The 13,857-nt window shown below is 60.3% G+C and overlaps 1 protein-coding gene across 3 annotated transcripts in view; it reads right to left on the minus strand.

Annotated features, from left to right (window-relative positions):
- The window catches only part of SETD1B (SET domain containing 1B, histone lysine methyltransferase), a 30,401-nt gene extending 20,331 nt beyond the window's left edge, over positions 1–10,070 (minus strand). The window contains exons 1-6 of one of the 3 annotated variants that reach the window (XM_039471572.2): positions 9,871–10,070; positions 8,927–9,114; positions 8,628–8,726; positions 7,723–7,993; positions 5,580–5,692; positions 3,068–4,300 (exon numbers count right to left, since the gene is read on the minus strand). In XM_039471572.2, the coding sequence (XP_039327506.1) occupies positions 3,068–4,300; positions 5,580–5,692; positions 7,723–7,993; positions 8,628–8,726; positions 8,927–9,100 (1,890 nt within the window). In that variant the 5' untranslated portion in view covers positions 9,101–9,114; positions 9,871–10,070. The other 2 variants (XM_039471571.2, XM_039471573.2) reach the window with 2 other exon arrangements.
- Positions 10,071–13,857: the final 3,787 nt, after the last annotated feature.

Below are 13,857 nucleotides of genomic sequence, written 5' to 3' on the forward strand. Positions count from 1 at the left end.
GCTATCCTCACTCCACGGCAGATGGCCAGGCAGGGAAGGTGACATTGGATTTGGGGGGTGGGGGGCGTTTAAGCAGGGCTAAGGCCATAAACAGGAAGCGTGCTGTTATTTATTTTTCCTTGATTACTCTTTTCACCTAGTCTCAGGACTGCACGCTCAGTATGGGCCCACGTGGGGCTAAGTGCTGCAGAGGGCCGTCTCATTTCTTATCCGAAAGATAATCTCACAGGGCGGGGGGCTCTGTCCGACCCCCCAACAGTGAGGAAACACACTCAGAGCCTCAGCCGTGGCCCCGCGGCACGGCCAGTCAGTAGCAGCGCTGGGCCCAGGACCGGCATGCCCAGTACAGGGAGGCAGCTGGGACCCAGGGAGGTGGTGAGGGGCGAATGCGGGAGGTGCCAAGGATGGGCGTGGGACTTTAGGGAGCTGAGTAGAAAGGCCTGGAACTGGGGTGGAGGGACCTTTGAAGGCTGAGGAGGAGTCGGGGTGGAGGTGGGGGTCTGTGCAAGTTGCAAGAGCAGGTCTGACTACAAGAGAGGAAGCCTCAGAGGTAAACTGGAGGTAGGGGGAGGAGGAGGAATACCAAAACTCAGGCAGCGGCAGGAAGCTCTGGACTTTACCATGTCCCCTCTGTGAACACACACGCGCGCGCACACACACACACACACTCTCCTTCTCAGGGTCCCCATGCACATGAAGAAGAGAAGAGACAGGCGGGCTAGGCTGGATCCTCAAACGGCAAGCACTCCCCAGATCAGTCCTGGACAGCGCCGAGCACAGCGCGCCGCACCTCGCACCTCGGCACGCAGAGGGTTAACCCAGGCCGTCGTCGCCAGCCAATCACAGGAGGCGGATCCTGCGCTCCAGCCCCGCTGGCCCTGCCCCTCCCTCCGCCCCTCGGTCCTGGGGTGAGAAGCGGCAGGAATGTGCTGAGCACCGGACACCCAGTAGGCCTGGCGATGCCCGGAGCATCCCGTGCAGGACCTCACTTAAGCCAAGGCCCTGTGCTGCAGGGGCCCTCACGGGTCCATTTGGCAGATGACGAAACTGAGACTCAGAGAGGGAAAGTGCCTTTCCCAGGGTCACATAAGCAGAAAGTGACTGGGCAGGGCCTCACGGCTCAAGGAGCCTGAACTTTTAACGACCAGCCACTGTTTAGAAGAGAAGCTCCCCCTGCAGCCCCGGGGGGCCCCGCCTGCGCCGCTCCCCCACCTCAACCTCAGCCTAGGCTGGGACAGGGTCCAAATCCCCGCACTGAGCTCGCCCGCAGGAAGCCCAGGTGTTGCTCCCCGGCGCCGGCAGGGGGCACCCGCGGGCCAGCCTGGAGCTTCCCAGCAGTAGGCGGCTCCCTGCGCTGGCGGCCGGTCCCAGACCACAGCTCCCAGCACCTCTGCCTGAGCCTGCCTTTCGCTCCAGCCACTCTGGCCTCTCAGCTGTGGACCGTGGTCAGCATGGCAAACACTCCCCACCCCAGGAAGCCTGGAGGGAGTGGAGGAGGAGGGTGCCAGGGCCGGCGGCCCCCCTACGGCTGCACACCTGTCAACGCCCCCTGCCTGGACCCCATGATACTAGAAACCACTTCCCCAGAACTGCCTGGAGGCCCCCTGGAGCCCCAGCCACCTGCAGCACCCTCCCAGGCAAGCCAAGTTCCTCTGGTTCCTCCCTGAGGCAGCCAGACGCGCCTAATCAAAGGGCCCAGGAAGGGGGAGTCCTCCCCCTCCGCCCACAGGGACACAGAGCTCTAAGCCCCTGGCTGCCCTTGCCCACAGGGGATATGGCTCCAAGGCAGGTAGGTGCCTGGACCGGGATAGAGGAGAGGAGCCAAGGAAGATGACCCAAGGAAGATGACCCCCCTCCCAAGGGAACCTGGCACGTGGCAACCCTCACCCTAACCCCTGGGTGGGACTTCCTGAGGCTGGAGGTTTAGGCAATGAGACCCCAAGAGGTGAGGAGAGGGTGGAGGATGGTCAACTTTGCCTGTTTCTGGCTACATGGCACCGCTCCCCCACCACCCCAAGTTAGCTTTTTTTTTTTTCTTTTTTAAAGATGGGGTTTCACCATGATGGCCAGGCTGGTCTTGAACTCCTGACCTCAGGTGATCCACCCACCTCGGCCTCCCAAAGTTCTAGGATTACAGGCGTGAGCCACCGCGCCTGGCCTCCCAATTAGCTCTTAACTCCTTCATCCCCAGAGCCAGTGGGAGAAGGGAAACTTCAGCTCCTTTCCTGCCTGCCATGGTTTCCGCCTCTTCAGAGGGCACTAGGCTCTAGGAGACAGTGATCCAGGGCTCCACCCCACCTATTCCAGCACAGAACTCTGGCCAATCCCTCTCCTCCCCTCTGCCTGTGCACCAGGACCCTCACTGACCATTCCCAAGCCATGCAACAGACAAGGGACCAGGAGCCATTCCCACAGCTCATACTCTCTGAAGTCTCAGCAAACTCCTACCCAAGAGGCTCAGGTCAGAATTTATCCCTAGGATAAATAGACCTTTTTTTTTTTTTTTTTTTTTTGAGATGGAGTCCCATTCTGTCACCCAGGCTGGAGTGCAGTGGCGCGATCTTGGCTCACACCACAACCTCCAGGGTTCAAGCGATTCTCCTGCCTCAGCCTCCTGAGTAGCTGGTTTACAGGCGTACATCCCCATGCCCATGTAATTTTTGTATTTTTAGTAGTGACGGGGTCTCACCATGTTGGTCAGGCTGGTCTCGAACTCCTAACCTCATGATCCGCCTGCCTCGGCCTCCCAAAGTGCTGGGATTACAGGCGTGAGCCACCACGCCCGGCCAAAGTTGACTTCTTGCCTAACAAGGAAAGCATCAGAACTAGGCCATGTTTTCCTTCTCTCCGTGGCTGCTAGGGAGCTCATTGCCAAACCAGCTGCTCAATCACAGCCCCTGGGGCTTTTTGCATCACCTTTTTATTCTCTAAGTTCTACCTGTTATATTGGCTTTCCTAGCCCCATTGCTTCTGCATCTTAGCTAGTCACGCTAAATGTTTCAAGTGGGAAAGGGAGATACAGGATGGACGAGACCAGTCCCCGACAGATGGACAGACATGGTGGTACCTCATCCATCTTCTCTGAGGTCGGGGTTCTGTCTCCAACCAGGTCCAAGGCCACCTCAGCTGTCTGGCCCAGAAGCCCAGCAGGGTCCGGGGGGCCGGGCTCGGGTGGAGGCCGAGGCCCAAGGCTCAGGTTGAGCTCCTCCTCCTCGTCAGAGTCTGGCAGAGGCGTTGGGCTGATGTCCTCCAGGCCGGTGCTGGAGGGGCGCGAGGAGGGGGGCGTGGGACCGCGGAAGCCGGGCTGGGAGTTGGTGCCGAAGGGGGCCAGTGGGGAGAGCTGGGAGGAGGAGGAGGAGATGGGGCTGCCCTCCATCTGCAGCTCAGTGTCTGAGTCGGGCACCGGCAGGAAGAGCAGCTTGGTGCGCTGCTCCTTCAGCAGCATCTCGATTCGCGAGTCCAGGCTGTCGTGGGGCTTCTCCGGCCCCGCAGGGGATGACTCCAGCGTGGGCGTCCCGGGGCTGTCACAGGGCTCTGGACTCCAGCCGAAGGTGGGCCGGCCACCTAGCTCCATGCTGTTGGTGTCGGGAGGCGGTGGGCCGGGGGGCGTGCCTGGCCTCTCCTTGGCCAGAGGCTCAGCAGGTGGCAGGGGTGGGGGTGCCGGTGCCCTCCTGAACTCCCCGCCATCGCGGGCCCCGAAGGTGGTGGTGGGGGTCGGCTCTTCTGGGGGTGGAGGGAAGTGGGCCACTGGGGTCTGATACGGAGAGAAAGCAGACTTGAATCCAGGAGCTGGGGTTGCTTGGGCGGGCGGTGGAGTGTGGGCAAATGTGGCCGAATCCTGTGGTTGGGCCTTGAAGGGGGGCCCACTGCTGCCCCCAGTGCTGCTGACTGCTCCAAATGGGAGGTCTGAGGAACCCCGGAAGGCAGCTGTGGCCCCGGCCACTGCAGTGACTGCAGGAGAGGTGTGGACATAATGATGTTCGTGGCGGCGGTTGTAGGCGTCCGTGAACTTGCTCTCGTGGCGCCGGGCCTTGAAGGTCACTGTAGAGTCCTGGCCGAAGAGGTAAGAGGGTGTGGGCTGGCGGCTGGAGTAGCTGGAGTCCTGTGAGAAGGGGGTGCCCAGGCGCGGCGTGAGCGGGGTGCCCTGTCCGTAGGAGTTGGGTGTGTCCAGGCGGCAGCTGGAGTAAGCCGTGTCCTGGGAAAAGGGTGTCCCACCACTATTGGGGGTGACAGAGGAGGAGCCAGAGCCACAGCCTGCAGACAGGCCTCCATCCTTGAGGCGCTTCAGGGCATCTGACAGCTGAGGAGAGAAAGACAGGTGAGATCCCTTTCTCTGGGGGCGTGGGGGGTGGGTGGGGGGTGGGGGCGTGTGTTTCCCTTCTCACTCTGGCTGCTGGGGCGCTGAGAGCCAAACTGCTCTACGACTGCAGCATAAGGAATGGGAGTAGGGGACTGAGGAGGAGTGGCAGGATGGTACTAACTTTTTCTCTTATCTTAGGGGCAACCAATTATGTTCAGGGAAACTTGAAGGTTTTTCCAAATCCCAGAGGAGCTAGAGAAGAGAAAAGACTATGATATCTTGGTTTAGGCTGGGATTTTCTTTGCCTCTGGCTGTCAGAAATCAGACCTTCCATGCAGGATTATGAGCAAGAACTATCTTGTGCCTGAGAGCATGGCCAACGGCTTTGTCCTCCCAGCCGCCCAGTGGTTCAGGATTTAAAGTGACAAACAGAGGCCAGGCCCAGGTGTGGTGGCTCACGCCTGTAAACCCAACACTTTGGGAGTCCAAGGTGGGTGGATCACTTGAGGTCAGGAGTTCAAGACCAGCCTGGCCAACATGGTGAAAACCCATCTCTACCAGAAATACAAAAATCAGCCAGGTGCGGTGGCATGTGCCTATAATCCCAGCTACTCAGGAGGCTGAGGCAGGAGAATCACTTGAGCCCAGGAGGCAAAGGTTGTAGTGAGCCAAGATCACGCCACTGCACTCTAGTCTGGGGGACAGAGTGAGACTCTCTCAAAATAAAAAAAATAAATAAAAATAAAGTGATGAACAGGCCAGCGACAGCTAGTCGGCAAAGGCTCTTCAGTCCCGAGGTGACTGGATTGATGCCCAATGCCAGGGAGGAGCTGGCATGAGACTTGCCCCACACAAGAGTTGTCCCACGTCCTGGGAGGCAGTGGTTTGGAAGGAGGCAGTCTTTCTCTGGAAGGCGGGGCATGAACTCCAGTTTCTGGGTTCAGGGTAGTGGCGTACCCAGGACCTCAGACACTAAGGACCCTGGAAACAGCAATGTTTTGGCATCAACATGGGAACCCGGGCAGGCTCTATGTCTATGGGAGTTGAAGCCTGTGCTGGGGAGGGGGGATGCCACAGGAAACAGGACCAATCCCAGGGAGCCCCACTGCAGAAGGGCTTGGGGGGCATGGCCAGGCTTCACAACCTCCTAGGCCTTGGTCTCCAAAGCTGGAGAGAGATGGGGTGGGCTGGGGGTCTCATCAGAGTTGGTGACGCTTTTCAGAGGTGGGGGGCACATCAGAGCACTGGTGATGGGGCAGACTGACGGCCATAAACCCACCTGCAGGGTCTCATTCACGATTGGAGAGACAGCATCCAGCTCGCCCACTGGGAGGGTCTGCGGGGTGTAACGGCCAGTGACCAGCAGTTCATAGAACCGCATTCGGGTTTCCCCTGTGGATGGGCAGGAAAGGGGTGACTCAGTGAGGTTCCAGGACGGGGCAGCCCCCACAGGGATTCCAACCTACATGGCACCCTGGCGGGTCCCTTGGGCCTGAGACCCCCGGCCTGGGGAGGCTGTGTGACCCTGACCGAGTTCCCACCCCCTCTGGACCTCACTCAGGGTCCCCACCTGTTCAACAAAGCTGCTGAGCTACACCATTTTACTGATCCTGAGATCCAGAAGCTCATGCCTCATGGAGCTGAGACTCCTCCCAACCCAAACCCAAAACTGCTACCCGTGACACCAACCCCCACTCCATTACCTGGGCCATGGTGCCCAAAGAAAGAGCCAGGCCTATCCCCCTTTCTGCTCAACAGCCAGGTGCTTGCAGCAAGAGGAGGGGAAGCCCGTGGCACAGAAGCCAGAGTTTGTAAATATCTGGGGACAGGTGAGCAGTGGACTTTGCAACACACTCTAGGAGCACATTACCGTGAAAGCCACAGCCCCTGACCCGGCTGAGGGCCTCGAGGCGGCTGGGGGACTACCCTGAGCTCCAACCCTCTACCCCTCAGCAGAGGAGGCTTTTCTAGACCGGGGCGCGGGGGTTATCGATATTTATAGAGTCTCAGAGGCAGCTGCTTACATATGCAAAAAAGACACGTTCCTGGAGCTACACTTTACTGGTCTCTTTCTTGAAATACACACTTAGTTAGCAGTCTCTGAGAGCCTTTGTGTTTTCTTTTTTTTCCCCCAGAAATGAAATTTTGAGACCTGGCTGCTGCTTAAAATGTGGGCCTGTGATGGGGGAGGGGGTGCCACATTCAATTCAGTTCTCAGGGAGAAATCAGACTGCAGCCACCCAAGGTCCTCACTACCTCCCAACCCCCCCCAGACTGAGAGGCTAGGGAAAGGGGTGGGAGGGCTGTGCCCTGAGAGGAGACGCAGGACCAGGCACAGGCTCGGCAAGTGTGCGTGGAATAATCACCACCACCCCCGGCACCAGCTTAGAGCTTGGTCAATACATTTTAATCATTAAACGCAAAAAAAAAAAAAAAAGAAAAGTTCTGATTTTCCTGCCTTGGGTTTGGTGTGTCCCAGTTGTCCCTGAACCCCGCGCTCACGAAATTCCTGGAAGCTGCACTTTTGCCCTCCCAGCATGGCTTCCCAAGGGACCCTGGTGGGCTAGGGATTCAGTGTCTCCCCAAAGAGCTGGCCGATCCTCAGAGCACTCAGCACCTTCTTTTAGTGGTGGGAGCTTCCCTAGAGAGGCATCGGGCACACTTTGGGGAATGCTCTGGGTCCTGCAAGCCTATCGGTCCTGCAGGGGCCTCTGCAGACCCACAGGGTGGGAGGTGTGGCCTCCCCAGCCAGCACCAGAGAGCACCCAGCTGATTCCAATGCAGGGGAGGTGCTGCGGTCTCTTTAAGAGAGAGGAGGGAAGACACAGTGTCAACCCTGAAGCACCCTGAGCCTCCCGCCCCTCTCTTCCCAGCTCAATCAGGAACCTTATCAATGAAACAACACTCCTGGCCCCAGATTGGCTCCCACTTCCAGGGGGAAGGGGCAGCAAGGGAGGGGGGGGCACCCTGAATCCTTAGAGGACTCTTTTTCGTTTCCAGACCTTCTCTTGACGTATTAAAGGCATTCTAGTGGCACTCCCTCAGTCCCCCACAAGTAAACAAATTCTGCCTCATCCCCTAACACAGGCAACACTGGGGACTGTCTAAACCCAGGCCACCAGGGCTCAGAGAAGGGGCCCGAGGGGGTGTCAGCGGTGGGGAAGCCTCCGGGTGGTCCCTAGGGCTGTGGTGGCCAACAACGGCACATTTGGTAAATTACAGACGGTCTCCTAGCAACAGACAACACATTTAGCTCCACTACTCTACCCTCAAGAGGGCGGGGGGCAAGAAAATAAATAAGGTTTTCGAGGGGATTCCAAGGAAGGGTTGGGGGGGGGGTCCTCCCCACGCTGCAGAAGCGGCCGGGGAGGGAAAGGGTCCAGCTGACAGGTATCCCATCACTCCTCCCCTGCCAGGCTCACCTTTGGTGTCCAGCTCCACGTGGATAATGTTGCCCATGACGGAAGTGCTGTGCAAGTGCTGAACGGCCTCCTTGGCACCCCGGACGGTGGCAAAGACCACCTTGGCAATGCCGAGGTGCTTCTTGGTCTTGGGGTTGTACAAAATCTCCACCTCCTCCACCTCCCCATACTTTTTGCACATATCCCTTAGGAAGTTTTCTCGGATGTTATCATTCAGCTTGGCAAATGTCACCTGCTTCGGAGGCACCGGGCCCACGTAGAACTCATCGATCTGGCAGGGGCCAAAGGGGAAGGGAGTTTGGAGAACGTTTAAACCGAAGAGAAAACCCAACATTCCTCCAACACCTCGCCCGCCCGTTGAAAACAATGAAGGGTAAAAAAGTAAAAAAAAAAAAAAAAAAAAAAAAAAAAAATTTTGGAAAAAAATATGCACGCGGGCGGGCCCGGGAAGCGGAGGATTAAATCGTTTGGAACGTGGAAGTCCTCTGGGTTCGGAAGGAAAGGGGAAAAAGAAACAGTTTCTCTTTCCCCACCCCCCATTCTGGCCTCCTCTTCCTGCTGCCGGGTCAGGGGCGACCCTTTGGGCTTAGGAAGTTGTCCCCCTAAAGGCAGGGGGCTGGCGAGAGGGGAGGGTTTCGGGGCCAAGCTCCCGAGAGGGCTGAAGCCCCCCGCTGGGCGTGCGGGACACTGTAACCGCGCCGCGATTACAGTTTCACCCAGTGTTATTTTGTTTACAGTAGCTGCGAGGGGACACCCTCTCGCCAGCGCTCTCCCCCTCCCCGCCAAAACTTCCCCGGCCCGGGACGGCGGGAACTGGGAATCCGGCTGGGCTCGGTCTGGACTGGCGTTATTTTCGAACTCCGGGAGGGGAGGGGGGACGGCGGGGCAGTGGGGAGGGGTCCTACTTTGAATTTGGGCACCGACAGCTCCAGCTCCTTGTTCTTGGTCCAGATCCCGACGACCCGGGGATCTTCGACAATTTCCACCGGGCGGTTGCTGGACATCTGCGGGGAGAAATTGGGAGGGACGGGATGGGAGGGCTGCCCCCCTCCCCAGGGGCAGACCCCTTTCTCCAGGCACTTGTCAAACTCCAGGGATGGGCCCTGTCTGACAGTTGGCCGGGTGGTCGGGCGGGGGTCCCTGGCCGCTCCGCGCGTCTCCCCGGACGCGGCGGAGGGGGGCGGGGGGCGCGCCGGCTACTCACCGCCAGGCTGAAATGCTGCCCATCGTAGCGGTACAGTTTATGATGCCCCTTTTTCAGAGCCGGGTCAATCATCAACTTGTAACTTCTCCAATGGTGGTTCCTCCTCTCGCCCGAAGGGCCGGGCTGCGGCGGGGGCTGCTGGTGGTGGTGGTGGGGGGGGTGACTGTTCTCCATGCCGTTAACCCAACCTGAAAACCAGCAAGTTGTTGTCGTCTCCGCCGCGGCAGCGGCGGCCGCTTCTACACACACGCGAAACAATCCAATCGGCCGGCCCCCACCCCCTCCCACCTTACCAGCGCGCCCCGAAAGGAGCTGTCTCGCTGGCTCCCCCCAAAACAAGAATGGAGCGAGAGAATAACCCTTCCGGGAGAATTACGCGCCCGCCCGCTCGGCCACCGTCTCGGGGCGGCAGCGAGGGGCTCCCGGGGGTCCCCGGGGCAGGCTGGCGGGGCCCCGGGCGCCCGGAGGACGCGGGCTCCGGCCCATGGTGCCCGCCCCGCCACCCGGCGTGGCGCTCGCCCGCTCGCTCGGCCTGGCTCGGGCGCGGGGCTGGCGGCAGGGCCTGGCGCCGCCGCCGCCGCCGCCGCCGCCCGCCCGCCCGCCCGCCCGGGCCAGAGCCGGGGCCGGGGGCTCGGGCCGCCCGGCTGCCGGCCGCGGCCTCTCCCTCCCCGAGCCGCGCTTACATCCCCGCCGGGCGCCGGCCTCCCTGCGCCGCCAGCCAGTACATGGTGTCCCCCGCGGGAGCCGAGGCCGGGGCGGCCGGACCGGGGGCCGGGAGAGGGGGGCGCCGCCGCCGCCGCGGCTGCCGGGCCCGGAGCTCCTGCCGCTGCCGCCGCCGCTGCTGCTGCTGCTGCTGCCCGGGAGGCGGCTGGCGGCGGAGGCTCGGCTCCCAGTAGCCGCACATCCCACAATACACCGCTAAGGAGCCCGACCCGAGCGCTCACCCTCCTCCTCTTCCTCCTCCTCCTCCTCTTCCTCCTCCCCTCTCCTTCCTCGCCGCTTCCCCAGGCACTCTCCCGGCGGCGGCAGCTGCGCCGCCAAAGCCCCGGGCCCCAGCGGCCCCCCACCCCTCACTCGCGCGCTCCCACACTGCCTCCCCCTCCCCGGGGGAAGGCCTTTTAATTTATTTATTCTTCTGGGACTGGGGTGGGGGTCTTGGCTGGCGGGGGAGGGGGTCTCCCCGGGCTCTACCTCCCGCGGCCGGGGCTACCCTCCGAGCCGCGGCCGCCGCGGCGTGCGTCCCGAGCCTGCAAAACTGTTTCCAAACTGCCTGGGCCGGAGGCAGGCGCGCGGGGACCCGGGGAGAGGGCTGGGGTCTGGGGGGCCGAGGGTGTGTGTGGACGCGGGGAGCCGCGCGGGGAGGCCGGCGTCGACTCGGAGGAGTTGCAATCGAGGTATCTGCGCTTCGGCTTCCTCCTCCGGCCGCGACCCCCTCCCCGGACCTAAGCTGGGGAGGGGAGACCAGGGTTCACCACGTTAGCATTCGCATTCCTGGGAGGATGCAGCCCTCGCCTGGACCTGGGCGATAGAAGCTTTCTTCTGTTTTTATTTTTGGAGGGGAGCGCCCTGTAATTGTCCTGAACACATGCTTCCCCCCCCCACCCCAGCCACCCGCGGAGGAGAGAGTCCCCCTTTTTTGCATTTATCTTTTCCTTCCCCTTTCTTTATTAAAGGTCCGGGAGTGGCGGCGGCCAATCAGCGCGCAGCTTCCATTTTGTGAGTTCAACTCCGAGGCTCCCGGGCTTCGCGAGGACGCGTTTGCAGCCCCCTCTGCCTTTCCTCCCGGGCAGCCGAGGCGCAGGAGCCGCCTCGCCGGGGCTCGGAGCTGGTGTAGCTCATATTGGGGCTCTTTTCGGGGTTTGTAATTTGGCCGTGGGTAGGTAATTGGCTGGAGCAGGGCGGCAGGGCGCGGCAGCCAATCAGCGTGCGGCTTCTATAGAGCTTGAGTTATTAGACGCTGATCTCAAAACATCCTTCATCAGACACGAAGGAGAGGCCAACAGATGAGGGAAGCCATTTTTCTGCAATGGAATTAAATGGCCAAGTGGGTTTTTCCTTTGTTGCAAATGGGGAATGTTTTTCCTTTGACTCTACCATCCAGTTCAGGACGTCTCAGTGTGTTTAACATTTGTCAACAGGCCCAAGGACTCACAGTTGGAAGACTGGAGAAGACTTTTTAAAAAGATCTGGATTTTTCCTTATGACTTGGAATCCATCTTTGTCTTGTATAACTAGGTCATAGCACACCATTCATGTCAGCAGTTAACAGTTTTGAATTCCAAAAAAACCTAAGTAAATGACATATTTGTTTTTTTTTTTTCCTCTTTTTGTTCTTTGGGTGGGTGGGGGGAGCTTGGAGCTGTCTTAATCTGTATTCTCTTGACTGCACAATAAATTTTTAAATATATCTAGTTTCCTCTATTAAACACTTAAACCTGGCCATCTTATTAACTCCTTCTCTCTTTTTAACAAGGTAATGTTTTAAATGTATATAGCTTTAGGACTAGCGAAATGGCAGCAACCAAAAATTGTGAGCCGTTGTTACTCTTTTTAAGTTTTTTAAAAAACCTTTTACATTGTAAGTACCCAATCCATTGTCCTGACGCAGTGCAGTTTTTATGTTAATGTTGCTGAGATGTCCTTAATTTTCCGAACCTTCATCTGCATGTATTGTCTTTGTCTCTCTTGTCTAATAAGCCAGTTAACATGCTTTGAGACGATTTTGCTGTTATAAAGCTAAGGATCTAGCTTTATGCTTTTGAAAATGTTTACAGCACTAAATGGTAGTCAGCTTTCTTCCCCGTAGCTTGTACACTTTCTTTGAAAATCGATCTGTTTGAAGAAAAACAGCCCTGTTTTTCTCGTCTTTGGTGTTGGGGTGGGGGGAGCTGGTGGGTGAGGGAAAGGAAGACTTCTCTTTGTGTTGAGACTCCAGCCGTCACAGGAAACTAGATTAAAACTGGAAAACAAGTCCTAGCTGGTTCCAGCAAACACCAACGTTGAGTGGGGGGTATTTTCTATGGTGGTTGGGCGGCTGGTGCGTCTTTTGCCTTTTGTTTGACTGTGTATTTTCGCCTTTTGTCTCTTAATGACGGTCACACCATTGCTATATCCAGAGCAGTAAACAGTCCTCTGCGAAGCCGCCTTTTTGCCTACCCAACCCTGGAAAGTTTGCAGAAGTGGAAGGAGCAGAACTTGCCATGAGTGTAACTTACAAAAAGGTAACAAGAACAAAGGCACCACCATAACCCCCCAATTTTCCCAACTAAATCAAATAATATATATGGTTTTACAATCACGTCTCCAAAACCACCGCCCAGCTTGATCTTCTAGACTCCATGGCACCGGGTTGAGCGGGTAAGTAAGAAAAAAAAAAAAAAAAAAAGTGCCTCTTGCCCCTTCGAGGAAACCCTTTTGCAGGCCAAGCAAGGGCTGTATTTGGGAGCTGCGGGGAGGAGGAGGATTCTGGAGCTTTGTTTGGCAGCCGGAGCGGGCAGTGGGGGGGCGAGCGGGGGGGATGGGACCAGGAGGGCTCCTCGGACCCCTGCGCCTCTTCTGCCCCAAGGGCGACAAGAGGGGCTCCGCGGCGACCCTCGGTGGTCCATGGAGCCAGCCGCCTGCCTTCGCCCCCCTTGCTCGTCCCAGGTCTGAGCCTGGGTGAGAAGAAACTGAAGTGCTTTGGAGACGGGGCTCAAAAGACGAGGCAGCCTCCTCGCCCAGCCTTGGACTCTCTTTCCCTTTCGATCGTGAGGGTTCCCCACCCCGAAGCCGGCTTCTTGGGGCTCCGGGGCGCGCCTGCGCTGGCAACGCGAAGGACAAAGGGCCGGCGTCCATGTTGGCACCATGACGCAGCACCTCCGCCGGCAGCCCGGCGCCCCAGTCCTCCCGGCCGCGCTCGCTCCTCCTCCCAAACACCGCTTTTATTTCCAGGCTTCGAGCCCTTCGCGCCTGGGCTGGGCTGGGCTGGACTGGGCCGGGCCGGGCCGGGCCGGGCTGGTCGAGCGGGCGGGCCCGGCCGGGCAGAGCTGCGGCGCTAATGGCGGCGGCTCTCCTTCCTTCCTCCTTCCCCCCGGTCGTGGGGAGCCCGGAGCAGGAGGCGCGCCCACGGCCGGGTCGGGCCGCGAGAGCCCGCGGGGGCAACGCCGGGGATCGGGTCTCGGGGGCCGTTTCGGGGACCGCGGGCCTCCGGGGCGTCGCGTGCGGCGCCTCCCGCGTTCGCCTGAGCCTGGCGCGCGGCGGCCTGACGGGCGCCATTTCGCGCGCTGCCCGTGGCTGGGGCGGTGGCGGCCGCCGCGCGCCAGGCGGGAGGAGCGGCCGGGGAGGGGGCTGGGCGAGCCGCCGTCGCCCGAGTTCCAGGCCGACCGGACCCGAGGCCCACGGGGGCACCAGGAGGCCTCGCCCTGCCGCTTCCCCCTTCCTTTGTCCCGCGCGGGCGCCCGCAGCCCGGGGGCGCGGGGTTGGCGGGGCTTCAAGGCCGCCCCGAGCCCCACCGGCTCCCCCGGAAGCTGCGGCCGCCTCCCCGCTGCCCGGCCTGCCTCTGACCCCGAGCCGCTCCCCGCTGCCCGCCCTGCTCTGGCCGCCTGGGCCCGGCCTCCCAGTCTCCGTTTGAGAGCCGAGCCGGCGGGGGCGGGGGTCGCCCCCTTTGTCCCCACGAAGGGCGTGAGGCCCTCGGGGTGGCCGCAGACGCCCCGTTGGGCCGCCCAGGGCGCAGCCCTCCAGCCCGGCTCTCCAGGCGGGAGGTGGGGGAAGCCTGGGAAAGCGGAGGGGCCCCCAGGATCCCCCCGAGGCGCGGGGCTCCGGGCGAAGCCTCAGATCTCCGGCCCTTCCCGGGAGGGTGCGGGCGGGGCGGGCCTTTGGAAATGCAGATGAGCCGCCGCCCGGCCCGGGCTCAACCTTCTGACTCAGCCGCCCCCTCCCGCGGCTCCTGTGGG

Source organism: Saimiri boliviensis, chromosome 7 (assembly GCF_048565385.1).
Source record: "Saimiri boliviensis isolate mSaiBol1 chromosome 7, mSaiBol1.pri, whole genome shotgun sequence".
NCBI classification, from domain to species: Eukaryota; Metazoa; Chordata; class Mammalia; order Primates; family Cebidae; genus Saimiri; species Saimiri boliviensis.